Below are 23,036 nucleotides of genomic sequence, written 5' to 3'. Positions count from 1 at the left end.
GGAGAAATGTACAGACTCAGGTAAATCCAATATATGAGGAAATAAACACTGCATATGTTAAGATGTTATTAACATAAATATATCTGTGTGTGTGTGTGTGTGGGTTGGTGTTTATGTTCATAGCCCAACCCAGTCCCCATGTGAAGTCTGGTGTCTTTATGGGGCAAGTGAAGAGTGTATGGAGGGCCATGACTAGCCCTGCATTCGACTTCCAGGGTGACCTACATCAACAAGGTGGAGCCATCATCGCAGGACCAGGTAATTCTGACTCTCTCTGTTTCATTGTATTGTGCTCAAGGTCTGTCTCTGCCTCAACTACTTTCTCGTTTCCTTGCCCACTCCTTCTTCTCTCTACAGGCTCTCAGGTTCATTTTTCCCATTCTGACATGAACCGCCTGGACCACATGCCCATTAACTGGCTCCTGCAGCTCGCAGGGGTTCAACAGACTCTGGACTTCAGTGATAAGCCAACAATCATTCATGTGTAGCCAGCTGGTCTGCTTGAAAGCATGCTTCATTCTTCATCACTGTTTGGGCATCATCATTTTATAAAACATAGTTGTGTCTCAGTTATACTCAGTCTGTTTGTTTTTTTAATCAAGTCTGTACTTGCTCTTCTGCTCTCCCAAACATATTGGATAGGTGAGGTCTGAAACACAAGTCTTCTCTAAAACTCTTGGCTTTATTCAAGGTCTTCTTAGTATTTCCAGAGCTTCTCATGTGCTGATGAAGGTGAAAGCCAGTAAATGAACTGAGCAAAGTTGTTCTGCCAATGAAGAACATGTAATGTTGTTTGAGAATAAAAGAGCTCATTGTGGTCATTGTTGTAAAGGTTTTGTTCAAATACATAAATTATGTTTTGATTGAGTGCATATGCAGAGTCATTACTATACAAATGTCTACTTTTTCTATTAGGTTATTCTCATCATTTTAAGATGGTTATGTGTGGTAGGCTAGTAATAAAACTCTAAAACAACGTGTGCATTTCTGTCAGTGATTACCTTATTACAGAATGTACTTTTTTTTAGACTATCCTCTTATAAGTGTTCAGAATCAGAATCACAATACCTTTACTCGTCCCACAGAGGGGATATTTACATTGTTACCGCAACAAATAAAACACTATTAGATAAAGGGCATGCACATAATATAAAAACATTATTAAGTGATTCCAATTTACAAGTAGCATTTGTAATACATTTTTCAATTTACATATAGCACACAAGTGTTACAACAGTAGTGTTGTAGTCTTTGGGGTATGTGGGGGGGTTACATACAAGTGCAAGTGAAGTTTTGTTGCAATTTCCTTGCTCATCTGTGTTGTCTCATGTTATCCACATGCACACTGCAGACCTAATACATGGTCTTCCCACAGTCATTTCCAATGGGATCACCTAGGACTACATTCCCCACGTTATCTCCAGCTGCAGAAGATGAACAGTGGAGGGTGGGAGCTGTGCATCTAATCCTGATACGTCACGTGCATGAGATTCAGAGAGCAGAAACCTGCCCCTGCTCTCAGACGTCACCGGCACCACCGGAGAGGCTGGAGCAGACGGCGGGACCTCAGTTGACACCTTGACACATTTGCAACACACATACATCCCCAGACCATGCCATAAGAACAACAAACCGGGGACACGCCGCCGCACTGCGAACCCAAGGAGGTCTTCTGTTGCTGCTGCTGCTGCTGCCCGGGAATGTCCTCCGTGCAGCCACGAACATGAAGCGCAAGAGCGAGAGGAGAAGAGCCGAGTCGAGGAAAAAGCGCTGTGCAGCTCTCAGCAGCTCAGAGGCGGAGCCAACCTCTGATGTTTACACTGATATAACAGGTAAGGGGCCTGCAGGGTGAACCCTGTCAACTTAAGGCCTACTCTGCAAATATGACAAGGACGCCCACTGAAAGATGCATGTCATTAAATGAGCAGGGTGTGTTAGAAAGTCTTCCATCGAATATAAAGACATCAGCTCATTCGGCTGTCGTTTAATCGTCAATGTACTGGGTTTGCCTTGTGTTGTGTGCAAATATGCATAATATTATCATAACTTCCTGCTCCGGTAGGCTATTTATTTTAGAGGAAGCAAATTACACCATTACTTCGCTTTGTCTGCACCATCATATCTTAATGGGCTATGCATAGAGACGGAGTGGTGTATTAGTGTGTATTATAGTTAGGACACTGTCTTTCTCATGGCGTTTTCCTGGTTTTTGTTCTTCACCCTCCTTGCGCAGCTCAAATCTCAGAGAAGGAGGTTCGCCGAAGTGGAAATCGCGTATTTGATTGGCTGGGAGATCGCCCTAGCAACCGTTTGGGCAACGTTCCGGGGCCTATCATATGTCTTATGGAGAGAACTTTAAACTAAAAGAGGCGAGGCTGAGCAAGACTGGCAGGCCGTTCCTCTAATCATGTAGCGGCCTGGATATCTCGCAGCCAATAGCGTGTCGCCGATCAGTGAAGGGAGGAGTCCGGTAGAGATCTTTTTTTTTTTGCAGAGTGCGCACTTGCAATCGAAACTCTTCTTCTCTCTTTGACTGTTAACTTTTTGTCCCGGATTGTTAAATCAGATTTGAAAACGATTGTGTTATACTGTTACTTTTTAACGTATAGCTTTTTTAATCAGCTCGTACACTAACCGTGGAAGTTTTACTCAGTATGCGCAAGTCTTCGTCGTAAAGAAAATCTACCTCGTACGTTTCTCTGCAAAACAAACATGTTCAGAGCTATGAACAAGATGACCACGGACGATGTTTCGTCAAGATGCATGGAGTTTGTCAAGGGTAAGTCGCGAGAAAAATGAATGGAGTAGTAAAAGGGGTCCCGGGCTAGGGGAAATTAGAGACCACAGAAGTTTATGTGCATGACAAAAGCAAGTATTTAACTGCCTCTTTATGTTGTCTCCCTACCCCACCCACCCCCCTCCCTCCCCAGATCAACTGTATTTCGCCATTCTAAAGCAAAAGATCAAGAGCACAGCTGATCGACACTGTTTCTGCATAGATGAAGAGCTGGCATATGAGAAGTAAGCTTTCAGTCTCATCCCATCTTTGCAACCTGAACATGCACATTTAGCTCGTTGCTGTGACATGTGTGTGCTTTGTACCTGACCTTTGCACTTCTTTGACATTATAAGTCTGCAATGCCTATACCTTTATTATGCACCGTTGTAGTAACTTATAGTATATCATTTCAACCATGAGTAGATGCAGTGATTCTAGCATTGATTGCAGAAGTCGTTGGTATGAAGTTATCCAACATATTCAGATGTGTTTCCTCAAAGGAAGCAATACTATTCCTAAAATAAAGAAAGATTGTTAAAACTAAATGCCTCCTTTAACTGTTGGAATAGATCCAAATAACCAAAACAACATAAACAACGAAAGGCTCACTAAACCAGTAATGGCACATTTTTCAAGGGCATGGCTGTTTGAATGGGCTGGTGTTAGATTGGCATGAGAAGAGAACCTGACCGACCTTTAGAGCTATTTGTGTGCCAGTGGTACAACAAATACTCATGTCTTTGCAGCATTTTGTCCTGTTCTGAGTGACCTATTACAGCATCAGATGCTTCTAAAAATAGACTTTACTTTGTCAGGGGTTTTACTGTTTCAGTGTAAGGTAGCTGGTTCCATCTAATGAAACTTCCCCAGAGACTGTAGCCGGTTGCGTAAATAGCCACTCTGACACACTCTTCTTCTTCTCCCCCCTCTCTCAGCTTCTATGCGGACTTTGGTCCCCTTAACTTGGCCATGTTTTATCGCTTCAGCTGCAAGCTGACAAAGAAGCTCAAGGTAAAGTAAACCGTAGATCTTAGTTGTACTACCTGGAAGAGAGAATAGGATCCATAGAGCCAGGTCTATCAAAAATGTATTTATGCTTCCAGTAGACAAAATAAAGTAGAGGTATGTTTTTTTTGCACATCATTTACTAGTAATACTTTTCAACTTTTTACAGTTATATTTAAAGCTATAATATCTGTAAAATGCAAGTAAAAAGTCATTGTTTGTTTTAAGTTGGGTTAAAAGTCCGATGAGGAATTTACTTTTTTTTCAAGCCACTGTGGGTAACTGCAATGTCATAATTTAGTATTATACATTTGTATGTAAAATATATATTTTTTAATCACATGTCAGTTCATACTGATGCTCTGAATATCTTTGTACAGTCTATTACACTCTCAAGGAAGAAGATCATATTCTACACCTGTGGAGATCAGAAGAAGCAAGCCAATGCTGCCTATCTCATTGGCTCATATGCAGTAAGTGGAATAATATGTGTATAATGATATCAGCTTTTAACCTGAGAGGCACTTAGTGATTGGAGATATGTTTTTAACAGGTGATGAATCTAGACATGATGCCGGAGGATGCCTACAGTCTGCTTGTGTCAAGGAACTCAACCTATATTCCATTCAGGTAACTATTACTGTACTGTATATTTCACATTAACCCAGTGAACAACACAACAAAGTCATTATCAGAGCAGACTGATCTGTTTTGCCGTAACCTGTTAGAAACAAGTTACCAAGCTTCACGTATGCTTCCATCTTAATCCTTAATTTCTTTTTTAAATATGCTGCTTCTGAAATTTGGAAAAATAGTGCATATATCTCGTCAAATGTGTTACTTGAGAGAGTTATTTTAAAAACAAAGCCACAATGTTATTTTAACCAGCTTTGTTTAGATTGAATTGCAACCTAAGAAAAAGGCTCAGGGATTGCCAGACCAAGAACGCTTAATTTTTTATATATTACTATATCATGTTGAATTTAAGTAAAAGTGTTTAAGAGAAGAAACAAAACATTAAAAGAGCAGGGTAGGTGGGATAGCAGTTGATATTTTTGCTAAAGTTTACGTAAATGGAAAAATATATTGTTTGGGTGTTGTGTTAAAAAAGACTCATGTTTTTTGTTTCAGAGATGCGTCATTTGGATCCTGCATGTACAATCTGAATATCCTAGACTGCCTTCGTGGTGTTCACAAGGTACGTCATATTAAGATGTAATTACGTTTCTATTTTGCTGTGTCATGCTCCCTTGGAATGAACTCTCCTCTCTCCCCCCTGCCAGGCTCTGCAGTACGGCTGGCTCGACTTCTCCAACTTTGACGTGGAAGAATATGAGCACTATGAGAGGGCAGAAAATGGAGACTTAAACTGGATCATTCCAGGAAAGTTCCTTGCGTTCAGCGGGCCTCATCCAAAGAGCAAAATAGAGAATGGTAAATAACATTTACATCTATAAGTTACCTTAAAAAAAAAAGGACATCTGGCCTAATCTTTATACATATTGACCTCGTTTTTTTATTTCAGGGTATCCTTTACACGCTCCTGAGGCATACATCCCATACTTCAGGAATCACAACATCACCGCTGTCATCAGACTCAACAAAAAGATGTATGACGCCAGGCGTTTCACTGAATCTGGCTTTGAGCACCACGATCTGTTCTTTGTGGACGGGAGCACGCCAAACGACTCCATCGTCAGGAAGTTCCTAAACATCTGTGAGAACGCAGAAGGAGCCATCGCTGTCCACTGCAAAGGTACATGTCACACTGCAACAAAGGCAGTGGATAGGCTAATCTATTCTGAATGATTATAGTTTTACTCCTAGATCTATACACTGTGCTCAGTGTCCCGTTGGTTGTGTAATTTAACACCATGCCACTTTTTTTCCCTTTAGCTGGTTTGGGCAGGACTGGCACTCTGATTGGCTGTTACATGATGAAACATTACGGCCTGAGTGCTGCCGAGGCCATTGCCTGGATACGGATATGCAGGCCAGGGTCCATCATTGGGCCTCAGCAGAACTTTGTTGAAGAGTAGGTGTTCACTTAAGTAGCATTTTCAAAATGTTACTAAGTTCAAATCTTAGTGGTTTCTCCCTCATGCAGAATCTTCAGTTGAGTTCAGAATATAGTTTCCTTAGATTTTATTTATCAAGAGTTTGTCAGTCTAAATCAACGTGTTTCAATTCAAATGTTGCTTAACTTTATTGTGATTGGCGCATCCAAACTGAGCCATGCCCTCTTCATCAGTCAGAATCTGATAAGGAATTGAGTTAATAATAGTGGTGTTTTTTTGTTTGGCAAGAGAAATAAGGTAATTTTGTCTTTTTTTACTTTATCTTTTCTTCAGTAAGCAGAACAGTCTTTGGGCTGAAGGAGATGTTTTCCGGGAGAAGATGCAAAACGAATGTGAGAATGGCAAGACGGCTGTAACCAGGATCCTGTCTGGTGTGGATGACATATCCATCAACGGGAGCAACAAGAACAGGGCATCCAATAAAGAGGAAATGGACCTGGTGAGTTTACAAATCACTCCTTTGCCATGCTCACAGGTACAGACTGCGGAATGAACTGAAAGTACTTCTGTAAGCAGAAGATTTTTTATTGAATTTTTTTTTTTTTTTGTAACCACAAATTGTTCTTTGTTTTACAGTATAATGATGATGAGGAGAGGACTGGCCTTACACAGGGTGATAAACTGCGAGCCCTGAAGAGCAAGAGGCAGGCCAGATCATCCTCAGGTTCACTATCGTAAGTATGCAGGTCCCATCATGCATCACACCTGTGTGCTGTCGTACCGTCAAATGACCAACGCCACTCCTTGGCAGTCTCTTGGATCATTACAAGTTTACAGTTTTGTCAGACTAATCTGTTAGGTCTGCTCTCCTTTATTCCTACCATGGCAGTTTTATCCCGTTATTGCATTTTATATTTAAGTTGAGGAACCAGGACACATTCCTGTAATTTTTCAATAACTCTGTCTTTGTGTCCTCTTATTGTTCTTTTGATTGACTGTCATGACATGCAGATCAATGTAAGTCATCACATTTGTATCTAATCTGTTAATGACGAGGATGAACATTAAAGCAAGGCAGAAGTCGTCAAATATTAAGAGGCAGAGCGAGTGATAGAGTTGATGGAGTTATCTGATACACAATCTGTTGAGATCTGGATTTAGAAAGGCACAAAAGATGTGGAATTAAAGCATGTGATCTATGAGTTAGATTAACTGCAGGATTTGATAATTAATGAATGTCAGAGATGAAAACATTTAAATATATAGCCAGTATAAATATAGAGCTTGGGCTCCAGGTTATCATAACATCATGTCACAATGTCTTGAGGCAGATTTTTATTCAAAATCAGGTTTATTACCAGGTAGGCTTACACGTACGAGGAACTTGACTTGGTGTCGTGGTGCATACATACAAGTAAAACAAGAATCAAAAACACAGGTAGAGAACTAGAAAAATATACAAAGTAATACAAAATATAGTAAAATATAATATAACATTATTTACATTGCAATGGAATGGAATAAAAATCGGCAGTAATAAAAAAAAAAAAAAGATATTGTTGTGCATTAATGTAATCAATTATTTAATTATTAGTGCTATTTATAAAAAACAAAACAGGGGTAAAGAGTATGGAAGAATATTAAAATTGTTATATAGTACAATTTCCATAGCCCTCCATGCCAAAATGTAGTACTTTAATCTGTATTGTACAGATACATTGATAGAAAATAATGAAAAGTGGTTTATTACATGTGTCTGTTAGGATAACAAATAGACATCCATTATGTTGCAGAAGGGAACAGGCCTTGATTAAAATAAAAAAAGCAATATTTAAATAAATGGGATTAAACTCCAACCATTTAGTAAGCTATAAAGGCCAATGGCTTGTTGCTGTCTAGTTATTTAAAAAAAAATATGAATAGAAAATTTAATACTGGATTTTGTCCTTCTCTATCTAAATGAATTCCACATCATTTGTGCCTATGTAATTCAGCCGTGGAAGGTTGGGTGTCACATGGCTGAGGATGGTTGACTGGCCTCTGCCAATGTACCCATGTGGCTTTGGCTTTTGTTGTCCCATGTCAGGCAGGTGGTAGTGTTCTGCTGCAACCTCATGGGCACGCTGTGGCCGATGTGTTGCCTGCCATTCAAAAGATAGCTGAGAGTGGCAGAGAGAGAGAGAGAGAGAGAGAGAGAGAGAGTGGGGGAGAGGAAAAACAGAGAGAGGATGTGAGGTTTTGTATGACAGAGGTAAGTTTACATCACTTCCTTATTAGCTGCCTTCCTCTTCCTGTAGAAATGGTTGCTATGCCAGTGTATGGTATGGCTGATTTTGAGGTTGTTTCTTTTTTCTTTCTTTTTGTTTCTGTCTTTCGTTGGATGACTATGGTGTGGATATGCACTTATGGATGCATTACATTTACATGCCTTGCATTATGTGCCTGTCATGGACACACTGAGCTGATCTGCTTTGATATCAAGGCTTATCCCAGTGTTACAGTAAAGCTCTTTCATTGAGCCTGCTGTACTTGTTAACAATGGCACCAATTATTCAACTAATCACGGTTTAACAAAGGATCTGGATTAGTTGAATTTAATGGTTTAGTGCTTGGCTTGCACTGCTGACTTGGCACGTCTCAAGAGAAAATGTTGGCGAGGGAAACTTGGTCCTGGTTCTGATCAGCAGTTTGTACTTGTTTAGTTAAGAAGCTAACTTGCCTGCTCAATCATATAGCTGTAGGTGTTTTTAGGAAACATCAAGGAGTACTTTGTTGTTAAAATGATCTTTTCTTGGGGTGTTTTTATGAAATAATAAGCGGATTTAAATGGCATTGTTGGGATTGGTAAATCACACATGATTCTATTTTAAATACACAGGTTAGCTCCTCAGGAGGTAGAGGGATGTAGAAAATGGCTTTATATCCGTCCTCAGGAGGGAGTTGAGGCAGAATAGAGATTTGTTCGCACAAGAAATCTGGCTTTTCAGATTATGCGCTGCTACACATCCCTCTTACTTCCAGCTGAACTTCACCATCTGGCTCCACTGTTTGTTTATTAAGTAATACTGACGTGCATGTTCAATTCCAGCGATGATAAGAACGACAATTATCTGAAAGCGTTCTTTTCTGCCTCTTCATGCATGGCAACAGGCATGAGACCCTTGGACATGCGCGCATGAACATGCCTCTTTGTTCGATCTGTGTTTGTGTCTAACATGTAACTAATGTTGGGCCGGGTTCATTGTCTATTGCCTGTTGTTTTTCCATTGCTTCTGTGACTGGATCAGTGTGCACATACCATCCGAGCTTTGTGTACCCTTTCAGGTTCCTGTGTCTGCCAGCTTGTATTAAAACGCTCCGTCTCTGGAATAAAATGTAATAATGGTAGTTAATTATTTTAATATTAGAGCCCGATCTATATATTGGCTGGCTTGTATCAGCCACTATTTGCTCACAGATAAGGATAATAAGAATAAGAATACATTTGATTTATATAGCGCTTTTCCTGGTGCTCAAAGCCATCTTAGTATATTTGATAGAAATGTCTGTCCATCAGTTTACAAGAAGTTGGCAACTTGTTTTATTTTATCAAAACTATACTCAATTGAAGTTGTTTATTTAGTGTCATTTTATTATAAGCAAATGTTACTACTGGATATTTAATGTTATTTGACAAATACTGTTAGTTCCAACTGTAGAATAACTACTACATATTATATATTTTTCAAAAGCTTTTAAAATAATTGTATGGTTGTTTTAAAAGCTCTCAAAAAGTTTCATCTACTTCGAAATTCTCACATGAGTTGAGTGTAAAGTTTAAAGCAAAGTGCTTACACATCAGAGCAAGTGAAGAAGAAGAACTTGCTGACTGGCTAGTTGGATGCAAGGCTCTTTGAAAGGTAGTTCATCTAATCCAGTCTCAGTGGAAAAGCAGAACATCAAAGGCTTTGTGTCCCGCCCGGACGTCTCTTGTCTCTCCTTCCTTTTATTTCCCCTTTTTTCCGTTTGCTCTTGTTGTTGGATTTGTCCTCCTTTCAGATGGCTGGTAGCCATGCTGCTCTCCTCCCTGTGTAGCCTTGCCCTGTGGTGGATTGTGTATGGCTTCCCTTCTTCCATCCTGCATTTCTGTATAGACGGGTTAGGATTTCAATGAGTTCTACCGCCCGTCAGCCCCCAAAAACCTGTCCTGCCCCCCTTCTGGAGCTCTAACTGAGAATGCTGTAAGTGAGCCCCAGTCTCTTTTTTTAAACTCCCAACCCAAATCAGACATTTGTTCAAATGATCATCTTTATTGCTTTTGCAAGTACAGTAAACTTAAAGCTGATGAGCAGAGCCAGTTATTTAAAATCTAAAACATCAGAGGCTACTGTCTTGTCATTGTGACCTTTTTCTGTACATAATGATTTTATCTTACTGTGTCCATCATCATGTCATTCTAAACATCATGCTTGGCTGGTTATTGTGTTGACTTGAGTGCTAACTGTTCAAATGTAATCCTGCCAGACAGTTAAGCTTTCTTGATGAAAATGAAAACTGAAAATGCAAATCAAGTCTCCTTTTAAGTTGTTTAGTGTCACCTGCTGGCTTCCCCTGGTATGACTTGGCTTTAATAATCATATCTGGCTGCTAAGGCTGCAGTAACGATCTGTGCACAGGCCGTAGAATAGAATAGAATTGGAGGGATGAAACCCTCTTTAATGGTCACACATGCAGAGCACACAGCACACACAGTGACATTTGGCCTCTGCATTTAACGCATCCTAGTACCAGGAGTCTAGTACTAGGCACTATCAATATCTTTAAAACCTCCTTGCTCATCTGCATACAGTATTTTACTTCTCTGCCTCCACTCTGTCCTGTCATCTTTCTAAGATCTCTCAATGAATAAGTTGAATCACATGTTTTACTGTTGTGTTACTTGTGTTTTCACAGACAAGAAGAGAATAAAATCCACACCAGGTCATCATCACAGTCCCCAAGGTAGATTTTGCAGTGTACACACAACATGCATATCTACGCTCTTACATACAGTGGCTCAGACTAATGAATCACATATCTCTTCTGCAGCAGGGTCATATTGCAGGCCAGTGTTCAGGGCGGCAACCCATTGGCTCTGTCTGACCAATCAGACAGCAGGAAGAGGACCAGATCCTCACTGCCCGCCAGCGGAGGAAGGTCAGTGGCACATTCACCCCTTATATTTTCATTTATATACCATACAAAAAATCTTGGATTTAGCAAGTGAAATAAAACCTAGATTGGACACTGGATACCTTTTTGTGTCTCTACATTTAAATGTGAAGAAGATGTGAAAAAAACTAGAACTGGCTTAAGTTCCACCTATTATATTTATCGTTTAAATCTCAGTCTTTGTGAATGAATGGAGTATACTCAGTTTTCATTGAGATGGCAGATATGTGGTCATGAGACCATCATGTGTAGAACTGGTCATGTGATAAGGAAAACTTAGAAAGAGATGATTTGATCTTGAGTTACAATTGTTTTTTTGAATCAGCCAGTTGCATATAAATTATTCAGCCCTCAATGTGGAATTTAAATACTTCATATTTGCCATTTATTTCCTTACTCAGGGAAGTGTTGTGTTAATGCAATACTTGAATATATTTTTGATGTTTTATGTGAAGTTGATTTTTTTTTTAAGCAGCCAAGAGGCTATAGCCACTCGTGGGTCCTTATGGAGGAAATTAACACTTCCTTCTCTCTGCCAGCTCCCTGAGCCACACCAGGCTGGTCAGGTCTCTAGGAAACTTGCATGTAGTGTCTGGAGACAGGGACCCCATGTGTTGGGAGCCATGTGGCAGCCATAGAGACACAGCCAGTGCTATGGCCAACACAGGCCCTCTCATCAACTTAAACATGGCACAGGTCCACCTGCAGGCAAGCTCTCTCAAACCCACCCTGGGCCACAAACACATGTTCACTTTTCTATGAAGATATTTCCTCTCTGCTGTCTGAAACAGGGAAAGTCATATGTAAATGGTTTCTCCCAAGTTTTGGCCAACATAGGATGATCAGATTTTACAGATAATTTCACTGGTGCTTGTGTAAATCCAGCCAAAATTCAGTCTCTGCACTCTTCTGCTTTCTCCTCTTGATAATAATCACTTAGGCTGGGATGCACAAACAGGGGTTCAATTGGTTTACACAAAAACAATTTGTGGTTAATCCACTGATGACTTTCATTCAGAAGTTAGATCTAAATTGAATCTTGATTTTCTGACAGTTGGGATTAAAAAGGACTGTTCCTTAAAGAAAACATAGAAATTAGATACAACTGGTCTGATTAACTCAAATTGCTGAGTTTATTTGATTTAGGGGGTTTCCTGCTAAATCATGGAAACCTTTGAGTCAGTTATTTAGCCAGCATAAAACCTAAAATAACAAAGTGGAGCAAACCACTGATTATCTCCACATGAGATGAGTTTTTATTGCTATGTTCCAACTTCAATGTTTTAGTTTTGTTGTACTTTTAATTGCTGTAATCTCTGTTACTGCCAGCCATAGATCTTTCATCCAACATGTCAAATTCAATTACAGTTAAACCTTAAATTAAACCATGGCAGTGCAGCCCAGCCACGGTTCTTCTTCACTCAGCTGTTGTACTAACATTATGTGAAGGTCTAATGTTTAGTAAATCTGACCCTGCTTATGCACCGCTGTCAGGTTGCCAAATGAAATTCCACCGCCTCAGCCTCCCTGCTGCCTTTTTCAGCGTTCTGAGAGCAGCAGCTTTCCTTCTATGACTGGCTATAGCTTCTCTGGACTCTGCTGCTCAGTGTCTCTTCCTCCTCTCTGTATTCATTACTGGTGCTAATCTGTTTATATCCTTTCTTTTTCCCTCTTTTATATCTCTTACACACAGACACACTGTCTCCAGAGGATGTAAAGCTCGCAGCTCTTTGCAATCAATTCGATTTTCCAGGTTATGGTATATATCTTTTCTTCATTGTAATATCAATTTCTGATCTTTGTGCAAACACATGCATGAACTAAATACATTTAAACCGGTTGTTTGAATAGTGAAATGTAAATCAATGATATTTTTCCTTCCATTAACGCTGACTTTCTTTTCTTTAGTCATTCCATACCCAAAGCTAGAGCTCCTCTGCTCCGGTGAGCCGATCTGGAAACACTGAGGAACTTCACATGAAATCCAACCTCTACACAGCTGTACTAGCATTTTAATTAAGTTTGAAACAAACATTTAACAACTTGATGTGACATGTAAATCATTTTATAGACTTTTATTACAAGTTATTTTACCCGTAAGGCACTTTTGTTTTATATTTTTTACAAAGCATCAATACATACAGATTTATAATCATTGCCTGGTTGTTCCTACTTATTGAAGCATGCTGTAGCAAACTAGCATGTGAATCTAAAAGATATCATCCTAAATGAGCACTGTGCAGCACCTTTTCTACTTCAAAAATGCGATATGTAGATTCTTTTAGGAGTACGGCCTAAAAACCTGCTCTTGGTCCTATGAGAAGGCAGTATACAGGTGGTAGAACAACAAAGTCCATCACAAGATACATACTGTGCTCATCTGTACCTCCACTCTCCATACTTGTGAAGCTTTCAGCTACTGTATTTCAAGACTGTAAATAAGACTGTCAATTTGATATACTCAGTTTGTATTTTTTAACTATTTTGTACTATGTTTAAATCATGCTATGAAATAATTGTATGGTCCTAACGGGGCTTTGTCCAACTCATGTTCATAATCCACTGAGAACATTAGCTTAAAGCACATACTATAGAATCAGACTTTTCAAATTTAACTGTACTGGCTTTTAGTCTTTGTAGCAAATGCTTATTATAACAAGATGCATTAAACAGTTTCAAGTTGATTGTTGTTTCTCAATTTAATCTGTTCTCCAATTTAATTTTAAAACAATTGTGTTTTTTTTTTAACGCCAAGTCATAGTAACACTATTCTGTTAAGCTGATTTTACAAAAGACATCACAGGTCCATTTATCCAAACCTCACATTTCAAGTAATCCCAGCGTGGCATTCTAAAATAAAAAGCAGCTCCAAGATAAACTTGCAAAAGCATTTATTCTCCAAATGCCGAACAGTGCAACAGAACAAAATTAATCAAGTACAATAAAACCCCAACCTTAAGAACAGTAGAGACATTAAATGTTTGTGTTTTTAACATTGTTAAGTGCAACCACTATTCCCCACAGGAGAATTGAACTCAGTTATTTTCCTGCACACAGTGCTGGGAAGTCTTCTGGGTCATCGGGGTTAGGAGCCGGGTCCTCCTCCTAGTGGGAGAACAAATCGCACACATGAATGACATTTAGTAAGTACAAAAAATTGTGTCAAAAGATTGCTAATGTTTACATATTTGATCTCCACATGTCAGCATATTGACTTATAATTTCCTGTTGTTAAGTCAAACAAATAAAGCAACACTAAAGATAAATAAAAAAACGGTCTTACCATTAGCCCCCATAACATTTACTGAATAAACTAAGACATTTAAATGTTTAGTTATTAAAACGCTTAAATGTATTTTTTTTAAAGAACGTTTAGTTGCTAAAAGCATATTTTATAAAAAGGTGTGCCTGTGCTCTTCCACTGAGGTATCCTCCATTTTGTATCTTAAGATTCTAATCAAGCAAAAATAAAGAGTCGAGGACATACCCTCTCAAACACGGGTTTAGCTCTCTCTGGGCGAGTAGCCGGACCACCTCGTGCTCCCCTTCCTCGACCCCCACGACTGGGACGTCCAAGACTCCCGAAATTGATATCCAGAAGGGAGGTGATGTCATTCACGGACCTACGCAGGAAGTGGCTGTCATCCTCCACTTCTTCAAGGATCCCCTCCTTTATGATCTAAAGGTTGGAGACAAACGGTAAATGAAGTCCAAAACCTTTAAATTGACATTAACAACACAACAGCATCTCCAGCTAAATGGTGTGAACGCTTGGTCTAGGTTTTCTTTTTGAGTGTTCATTTTTACAACGGAAGGTTACTGCTAGATGATGAAGCATACAATGTTGTTTGATCAGTCTAGTCAGTCCTGATCACCGCTCCAGTGCGATCAGGCTTTGGCTTTTCTTCCAACAGATCCTATTAAGTGCACTCTCACCTCCACCTTCTTTGACTTGTGGATGACCTTGGCTTTGGTGGGAATCTGGTCCTCTGCTTTGCGGATATTAAAGTCTGCCTTGGGACGACTTGTCGCCTGCAGCGCCTTCCACTCGTCCAGGGTCATCTCCACGGCAACATGGACCACCATCTCTCCATCCTCTTCTGTGCTACAATTTGGAACAAACTACATCTGTCAATCTACTTTATTTTGACACCTTTACATTTAAATAAACATTGCCAAATACAGGCTCTCTTGAAAGAAATTAACAGATTTTTATTTGACTGGCATTTGTTATTATTTGATCACCTTGTTGCTGAACCTGAGAACTAACAATGTATCCACAAAATAAGAAGATGGCAGATTACTTAGTTTTTTTCATAAACACACTTTTCATTAACACATTTGATTGCAAGTCAAATTTAACATGTATAGCACTGCTGAAGCAGAAAAACAACTTTCATGCGAAAAAGTCAAACATGTGATGAATTATGTGTGTGATTCTAATTGCAAATGATCCAACTGCCAAGTTAAACCCTAAAAATGTTTTAATTTGGTCTCACCATCAATTACTGCCTTTAATTTATCTATGCAAAAACACAACAGGTATGATAAACCGTATGTATTGACTGTTAAATAAGCCACTAAACCAGGTCATGTGGCACAGATTTAATTCATAAGAAAGGTGTTTGTGTGCTTTACTCACCGATACTGATTATCATCCTCAGCAGGAATCTTATCCTCAGATTTGGTCAAAGCATCAGGGGTAACCTCCATTAATTCACTTCAAAAATGAGATACGACAAACATAAAAGATATCCAAATTGTGCAAAAGACTGATATATTTCATGTTAATGGCATGTCACGTACCCTGTATTTTCTTCAGCACTGCCCCAGTTCCAGGGTCCTCTGCCTCCTCGCTTTTCCTCAGGAGAGATACCTCTGCAAAGCAGGTTAAAAGCAAAATTATCAAAAACACCACCAATAAGCTGTACTGGAGTAAACTGCTGCATGAACAAAGAGGCTTACGTTCCGCTGTGTCGATCATAACCTCTCTTGCCCCTCGGGTTGAAGTTCTCGGAGATCCTCGCAAACCCTCCACCTCTCCCTTCTCTTCTACCTCTGAAGCCCCCTCTGCCCCCTTGATCGGACTCTGTATTATAGTAAGGCCTGGGGATCATTTGAAAACAAAAAATACAAGTCATTCCTTTGACTTTAGTGACGTTAGTGTTTTGAATAAAACAAGGGTGCCTTTCATTACTCATTTCGTTTTTTGAAGAATCGCATAATTTCCTCTTTCAATCTTTACTTAGCGAGGAGAACAATCAGATGTGAAATGTCTCTTCATCTGATTATTGCATGCACTTGAGGGACATGATTTGTACATTTTTTTAACAGCAGTGGTCCTGTAAAACAGATGATGCGAAAAGAAACCAATATGGAGAGTTGAGTTAAAGCCTCAGTTGGAGAATACATACTTAGGGATGGAAAAATCCTGTGGGTACTCGTCTTGGTTGGCCCTGCGCTCCCCAAAAGCAGGCCTCTTTGTGTTCCTCTGGGACTCCCCTCGACCATACCCACTCTCAGTTACTGGTCCAGGACGTCCTTGCTGTGGGGGCTGTTGCTGCTGCTGCTGCTGCTGCTGGAGCGGCTGCTTACGGACTGAGGAAGAGAAAGTGAGATAGTGTGCTGTTCAATTGTGTTACCGTTATCACTTTCTTTTGTTGAAAAGTTTACGAATAACCTCAATAACCAAAGAGTTGATCAGGCAAATTGAGTAAATTGCCTTGTTTGAACCAGTAATCAAAACAAAAACACATATTACAGTGTGGATATATATAACATATGTATAATAATATTAATACATAATGTGTATAATATATAAGTGTGTGTGTGTGTGTGTGTGTTTAAGGCTTTCCAGTAAGTTCTTACTTCCAGTAAGTTCTTAGCCCTGATTTAAATACATGTATACTGCTTAAACCCACTCAAACTGCCATTCTACAAAAAGGAAAGGATGGTCTGATATCATGCAAAAAAAGGGAAAACAAACAATACCAAGAGAGCTCAGTTGAAGGGAATAATTGCACACAAACAAGTTGTTTGCAACGAAATCATTTGTTGACTGACTAACATACCGCATATAAAGTATGCATATGTATACAGTTTAAAATGTGCTACACAACTAAACAAAAAAAGATACCAACTTTAGATACCAAGTTGAAACCCAGCCTGACAGCATGAACATGTGCTCAACCCCCATTGTCATTGCAACATCAGTAGATGACAAAGCCAAGCAAATCGCCCAGTCTAGGCTGGACTCTCCGAGGTAGAAATACCAGCAGCTCTCTTAGATAATGCAGATAGGAGTTTAGCTAACCTGGAGCCGGGTCGGGGCCCTCCGGAGCAACAGGGACGCGTCTGTCCTTCTGGGACTCCTTCTGCCCAGGTTTTTTCGGCTTGGCTTTCTTCTCCTCGTTGTCCTTCTTTTTCTTTTTGGCCTTCTCGATTTCTGCTTTAGTTATTAAGTCGAAGGGGTCAGCATCGTCATCCAGAAGATCCCCATACCTGTTCGCCACAGCGCACCCAAATGCGTCCGGGAGCATTTTAGCCTGTGTATGACGAGAAAAGCTGATTCCCTCCTCCTCAAGATGTACACATATCTTGCAATTACCACTCAGCAAAACAACCGTTTTCGTACAAAGCAGAGCTGCAGACAGTACTTTGCTGTGTCAGTGAACATCCAGCTAATGCCAGCAGCAGTGTCTACACATTTAAATGTTTGCACGTATGCAGATCAGCGACCACGCCCCGTGCTCATTAATGCTGATTGGACTGTGTGTGTCGCTGTTCAAAATGGCACAGGAAGTGTCCAAAGGAATTGTACATAAAGCTCTGTAAAAAAACAAACAAGAGACCACTACAGCATTATCAGTTTCTCTGGTTGTACTATGCATAGGTATACATACACATGTGTTTGAGTAAAATTAATGTTGTTTTACTTTATTCTATAAACTACTGACAAAATGTCTCTGTGTTGGCAAAAACTACTGACAACATTTCTCTGTGTTAGAATTCAACTGACACTGGAATGGAATGGAATGGTTGCCATATTTGTTTTCGATGGAAAAATAAATGCATAACATTTAATGTAAAATACTAAGTTTTAAACCTTTTACGTTTAGTTGCATGCTATGTTCCCTGAGTTCTATTTTTATGGAAGCATTTTCATTGACTAGGACTTTTCTGGTTAGACTACTTGTAAAGTTATGTGACAGCAGCTGTAGCAAACAACTTCTCTCCAAAATCTGACTCGTGTACCAGAGTAACCTGCTCAGGTCAAACAGGCTTTTCACAGGCCCATCAAAGCATCACAATAATAATCTGAAAACGATTTGGTCGTTTTCATTTGTAAATGTAATCAATTATCCCCCCAACATTATAGTATTATATTTGTAGCTATAGTTGGATAAGATGTATGATGAAATAAGATAAACAAACCTTAACCTTGAATTAGCTTTGTCACCCGCAATAGGTCTGTTTAACCCCATCTAGTGGTCAAATGAGAAAGTGCAAGTCAATGGTGTTCAACCTACAGTCTCGAGGTACATGGGGTTTGGGAGCCAAATCATATTTACTTACCTGTTACAGTATTGATATTGTACATGTCATGAATCACTAATAGTTTAGCATACAGGCCTCTAAATGCAGTTATATGGGCAGTTTCAATTACACTTATGCATGATTTTTAAATGCACATTGTACATTGCAGTAGGGTTATTTGGATTTTTAGGATGACTTTGTATGAGTCAAAGACAGACAGACTGCCCAACAGTAAAGAGGCAAATAAATCCAAACAAACTGGCTTTATTAGTGGTAACATCTCAAGACACTATTACTTTACACTTTATATTTGTTAAATAGTCTTTTATATTGGTGGTACTTAGTCATTGGTGTTACTTCTACAATAAAATGAAAGTCATTGTATGCAGTTAATCAAAAAGTGATGGCATCATAAATTAAAGTCTTGGTGTTCTTATGTCCAGCACGTGTTGTGTGAAGATAGCCTATATTTTCATCTTGTGAAACCAATTTGGAAACATAATATTTAGTGTGTGTAAACAGAGAGAAGTTGTGGCTAAATTGTATTTTTCCTAAATGTAACACTAACACCTTTTTTCTTTCAATCACACTAAGTTTCTATTTCTTTTTCTCTTACACAGTACACCCTTTGTTCAAGTATTTCCGCCCTGATTACGTAACTTTGGCGCCTCTGAGCCACAGATCCTTTCCCTTTAAATTGACCAAAAATGTAATAACATAAACAGACTCCCCAGCGCGGGAAAGAGCCATCTGCTCCTCTGCGATGTAGAATTAGCCGCCCTTCACTCTCATTGGCTCCGTCGCGGCCAAACGTGGGTTCTGCTCGACTTGATTGGCCAATGCTCGTTTCAGCGTGAAAAAGCGCGCGTCAAGTGTTTAAATATCATTGGATAAAAACGTTGCGACCAATCTTTGCAGGAAGTGCGATCCCTCTTTCTCCTATTGGCCCACAGGCTTCTAAGGTGGATCCAAAAGGGTGCTGCCATTGGTTACTTCTGACATGTGGGGTCTGATCCATGCAGCTGATTGGTCAGTCCACTGCTCAGGCGCGATTTTGCAACGCGGGACAACGCTCCTGTGGGCGCACAGGTCAGTTCGGACGACCCGCTGCGGCGAGAAGGAAACTAACCATCTTTACATGCAACTGTATATTCTGCGGATACTTTGCAGCGAACAACGGATCCAAGATCTTTATTTACGACTTTGGAAATGAAGGACATATTCACTCCGGATTGAAAAAGCGACATATTTATGACTTTCATTCATTCATTCTTTAAGCTAATCACTAAGGAAGAGGTACAGCTTCTGCAGTTTTTCTTGCTTTTACCGGAGTTTCGACACCCACATGATGGCCGATAACAAGCACCCGCACGTTATTTTCTGCAACGACTCGCCTAAAAGAGTTTTGGTGTCTGTTATTAAGACCACGCCGATCAAACCCAGGAGAGCTGAGGCCCTGACTCCGACAAGTCCCGGATTCAGTGACTTCATGGTCTACCCGTGGAAATGGGGGGAGAACGCCCACAATGTGTCTCTGAGCCCGGGCTCAGTGAGCGGTGCTTCCTCACCCACCGGAGCCCAGACTGCCAGAGAAGCGGACACGGAGCCAACACCTGAGCAGATCAGGGTAAGTCTCACTTATTTAACCGTAGAGTTACTCAGCACAACGTGTAGTATGGCACATGAAGTTACAAAATCGAAACCTATATAAATGTCTTTAATATAGTTATTGCTCTTTCGGAATACATGATGACGACACTGTAATGCAATGCATGGTTACAACAGCACTGTTACACTGTTTGTAACAACAGCAACTTTATGAAAAAGAGAGCAGCCTACATGCAACATGGTGTTGACATCTTTTTAAGACATGAACTATTCGAAACTGAGCTACTAGGCGAGGTGTATACTCTTTAGAGGTAAATAACTGTTAATGTATAATTTAAAGTAGGGGAAACTGTTTAAAGCAAGTTAGTCTTAACATGGCCGGCGTTGAGAGTCATTTAAAAAATCGCCCGCGCAATAGGGTGTGACATGGTGGATTTTAAACCCCAGTTACTTCCTGATTATGGAGCAGCTGCTCATACATGACGTCTAGTCGCGCGCCAAAATGTAACCGGATGTGAATGGATTATAATGGCCAAACGTGCATCCTGTTACAATGTAACACGTGAGCACAGCTAAAAAAAAATACATGATGTTGCATTGTATGATATAGTGTAAATCTGCAGTGTTCTTAATATCTATTTATAATAATCAAATGAATTAATACATATGCATATATAATAAAATAATGAGTGAGATGATATGCCAGTTTTAATATATTTCAGAATTGTAATTATATTTGTTTTCAATGTTTAAAATCATAAATTAATGTATGTACAAATGATGTCCTGCATTTTCCTAAGGCTGATGGATATTATAAAAATAAGAACGTAAGGTAGTGGTCGAGCTAACATAACAATTATTTTTATTATTTCTGTCAGGATGGCATCCGCAGAGGGCGTCCCCGGGCTGACACTGTCCGAGAGCTCATCAACGAGGGGGAGACTTCTGCCAGTCGCATTCGCTGTAACATATGCAACCGTGTGTTTCCCAGAGAAAAGTCTCTGCAGGCTCACAAGAGGACACACACAGGTGAGAGAGACAGAATGATAGGGGCACTGGACATTAGCGTTGTATATAATTACATGGCTAATGGTCAAAAAGACGTCTTGTTAAAGCCGAAAACAATTGACCTCCTAGCACCTAATCTCAACTTTCTGGCTTTAGTGTTCTCATTTTAAAGTAGGGGCTGTATGTGTGTATCATATAAGTAGCACTGTGTAATAATTTGACTATAAACTTGATATGCTGTTGTCTTAACAATACATCTATTTCCCCCCTCAGGAGAGAGGCCCTATCTGTGTGACTACCCAAACTGTACAAAGGCGTTTGTGCAGAGTGGTCAGCTGAAGACCCACCAGCGGCTGCACACTGGGGAAAAACCCTTTGTCTGCTCGGAGAAAGGTGGGTTTGTGGATTTTTATAAAAGACCTGTCATTATTAAAGTGCAGTTGTTCTGCTTTTAGAAAAACAAGTCGAACTTTTAGGACCTTTCACTTTTGGATTCATTCCAGTAGCATGCTCAGTACGTTTGTCTGACTGGAGCTTTTAACTGGTTCTCTTATATTTAAAGCAGTGGAAAGTACCTCATTATTGTTATCCTTTTGACTAGAAAAAAATGCATAGCAAAACTGTGAGTCTTTAGAAACCACATAGGTCATACATTGTGCATCTTAACTATTCTAAAATCACAGAGAAACATGGCCTCTAACGGCTACTGCACTACCTGCTTCTCTTTTTTCAGGATGTGGCAATCGGTTCACACATGCCAACCGTCACTGTCCCAAGCACCCTTACTCCCGTCTGAAGCGAGAGGAACCAAAGGAGGACCAGGAGAAGGCTCAGTCTGTGGATAACAAGGCTGTGGCTGAGTGGCTAGCAAAGTAAGTGGAGCCACTGTTTAAAAAAAGTGTGCATAGAAGAACTTCTATTGTGCTTTTAATCGGATTTCCTGTCTACTTTGTAAGTTAATATTGTCTTTTCTGTTGCTGTAGGTACTGGCAAACCCGTGAGCAGCGTGTCCCCACAACCACCAAGGGGAAGACACAGGGCAAGTCCAGAGCAGAGGACCAGGAGCAGCAGGACCCCATGGAGTACCTCCAGTCCGATGAAGAGAACGAGGAAGATGAAGAACCAGCAGAGGAGGAGAAGGGGAGCCAGGGAGGAGCCGCCAAACGCCGCCTCCAGGAGCAGCGAGAGCGTCTTCATGGTGCTCTGGCACTCATCGATCTGGCCAACAACCTGTCTGCCTGAACCCCTTCCCACTTCCTGATGTCTGACATTCCCATTCCCTCATCTCTCCATCCCCAACCCGCCTTCCTGCTGTATGTGCTGTAGCTAGAAGTGTTCATGAATGCAGATCAATGACTAGTTTAGTTTATTCTTGCAAGTTGTAAAATCTGACTTTGAGAACGAGCTGAACTGGTCTGAGATCAGTGCTATGCACATCATCATCTATTGTCACAGCACCAGGAAGGCACAAGCTAAAGCACCTTATTCAGCTTCCATTTTATCCTTTTAGGCTGCTATAATTGTAGATTTGACTATATGAAGAATGTTTTCTTTCTCCTGTCTTCTAAAGGCAAAGGAAGAGTACCTATTATGTTTTGTTTGCACTTTGATGGTAACGAGTTCTTTGAGTGTTTGTGAGTGTAACCGAGTGTGTATGATTGATGTATATATGGATTAAGCTCAGATGGACAGAATGATACAGGGTGTGGTCATTCATAGGACATATGGATGGCCTCTCATCATGCTCCCAGGTTTCATCTCTAGCATTGTAAGCACACTTTCACTTCCACTGATTACAGCAGTGGTGGTAGAAATGGACTGAGAGTGGTTCAGTTTAAGCATCACCTTGACAGCATGCTCTTAGAAGTGAGCGAATGTGGACTAAAGGGGGG

At 40.1% G+C, this 23,036-nt stretch overlaps 5 protein-coding genes across 14 annotated transcripts in view; 3 read left to right on the top strand and 2 right to left on the bottom strand.

The window, feature by feature from the left end:
* Window positions 1-800, top strand: part of prxl2c (peroxiredoxin like 2C) — a 1,307-nt gene extending 507 nt beyond the window's left edge. Inside the window, exons 3-5 of one of the 2 annotated variants that reach the window (XM_010795214.1) lie at window positions 7-20; window positions 124-258; window positions 358-800. In XM_010795214.1, the coding sequence (XP_010793516.1) occupies window positions 7-20; window positions 124-258; window positions 358-488 (280 nt within the window). In that variant the 3' untranslated portion in view covers window positions 489-800. The remainder of the gene's footprint in view (window positions 1-6; window positions 21-123; window positions 259-357) is intronic. The other variant, XM_010795213.1, reaches the window with a different exon arrangement.
* otofa (otoferlin a) overlaps window positions 1-23,036 on the bottom strand; it is a 934,066-nt gene that overhangs the window by 467,652 nt on the left and 443,378 nt on the right. The window lies entirely within an intron of this gene.
* cdc14b (cell division cycle 14B) lies at window positions 1,508-13,674 on the top strand. 9 transcript variants are annotated; one of them, XM_010795218.1, is made up of 16 exons: window positions 1,508-1,832; window positions 2,931-3,021; window positions 3,715-3,790; window positions 4,165-4,257; window positions 4,338-4,414; window positions 4,916-4,982; window positions 5,068-5,218; window positions 5,310-5,540; window positions 5,681-5,819; window positions 6,136-6,301; window positions 6,439-6,536; window positions 10,735-10,782; window positions 10,873-10,977; window positions 11,532-11,700; window positions 12,686-12,751; window positions 12,901-13,674. In XM_010795218.1, the coding sequence occupies exons 1-15, from the start codon at window positions 1,724-1,726 to the stop codon at window positions 12,707-12,709; spliced, it is 1,644 nt and encodes a 547-aa protein (XP_010793520.1). In that variant the 5' UTR covers window positions 1,508-1,723; the 3' UTR covers window positions 12,710-12,751; window positions 12,901-13,674. The 9 variants fall into 9 exon arrangements, 8 of the variants coding, with proteins under 8 accessions (XP_010793520.1, XP_010793518.1, XP_010793517.1 ...); XM_010795216.1 differs by having other exon boundaries at window positions 10,870-10,977; window positions 12,686-12,745; XM_010795215.1 differs by having other exon boundaries at window positions 10,870-10,977.
* Window positions 13,429-17,739, bottom strand: LOC104966088 (intracellular hyaluronan-binding protein 4). The gene is made up of 8 exons (XM_010795224.1): window positions 17,306-17,739; window positions 16,407-16,590; window positions 15,958-16,098; window positions 15,799-15,870; window positions 15,635-15,712; window positions 14,929-15,097; window positions 14,480-14,671; window positions 13,429-14,097 (listed from the first exon to the last, which is right to left on the bottom strand). Exons 1-8 carry the CDS (start codon window positions 17,529-17,531, stop codon window positions 14,032-14,034), a joined length of 1,128 nt encoding a protein of 375 aa, XP_010793526.1. The 5' UTR covers window positions 17,532-17,739; the 3' UTR covers window positions 13,429-14,031.
* On the top strand, window positions 19,628-23,030 carry znf367 (zinc finger protein 367). The gene is made up of 5 exons (XM_010795225.1): window positions 19,628-20,155; window positions 21,015-21,165; window positions 21,418-21,537; window positions 21,878-22,016; window positions 22,128-23,030. Exons 1-5 carry the CDS (start codon window positions 19,874-19,876, stop codon window positions 22,384-22,386), a joined length of 951 nt encoding a protein of 316 aa, XP_010793527.1. The 5' UTR covers window positions 19,628-19,873; the 3' UTR covers window positions 22,387-23,030.

Source organism: Notothenia coriiceps, unplaced genomic scaffold, assembly GCF_000735185.1.
Source record: "Notothenia coriiceps isolate Sejong01 unplaced genomic scaffold, NC01 NC01_scaffold00037246, whole genome shotgun sequence".
Taxonomy (NCBI): Eukaryota; Metazoa; Chordata; class Actinopteri; order Perciformes; family Nototheniidae; genus Notothenia; species Notothenia coriiceps.
The sequence above is the reverse complement of the archived record's forward strand: the minus strand, read 5'-3'. Positions and strand labels throughout refer to the sequence as shown.

Coding starts and splice junctions, on each gene's coding strand:
- cdc14b (XM_010795216.1), top strand. CDS start 1,724: ATGAAGCGCAAGAGCGAGAGGAGAAGAGCCGAGTCGAGGAAAAAGCGC. Junction 10,783..10,869: donor TCATCATCACAGTCCCCAAG/GTAGATTTTGCA, acceptor TCTCTTCTGCAG/CAGGGTCATATTGCAGGCCA. Junction 11,701..12,685: donor TGGCACAGGTCCACCTGCAG/GCAAGCTCTCTC, acceptor TCTTACACACAG/ACACACTGTCTCCAGAGGAT.
- LOC104966088 (XM_010795224.1), bottom strand. CDS start 17,531: ATGCTCCCGGACGCATTTGGGTGCGCTGTGGCGAACAGGTATGGGGAT. Junction 16,099..16,406: donor CAGGATTTTTCCATCCCTAA/GTATGTATTCTC, acceptor AATGATCCCCAG/GCCTTACTATAATACAGAGT. Junction 15,713..15,798: donor AGTGCTGAAGAAAATACAGG/GTACGTGACATG, acceptor TCATTTTTGAAG/TGAATTAATGGAGGTTACCC.
- znf367 (XM_010795225.1), top strand. CDS start 19,874: ATGATGGCCGATAACAAGCACCCGCACGTTATTTTCTGCAACGACTCG. Junction 20,156..21,014: donor CAACACCTGAGCAGATCAGG/GTAAGTCTCACT, acceptor TATTTCTGTCAG/GATGGCATCCGCAGAGGGCG. Junction 21,538..21,877: donor CTTTGTCTGCTCGGAGAAAG/GTGGGTTTGTGG, acceptor CTCTTTTTTCAG/GATGTGGCAATCGGTTCACA.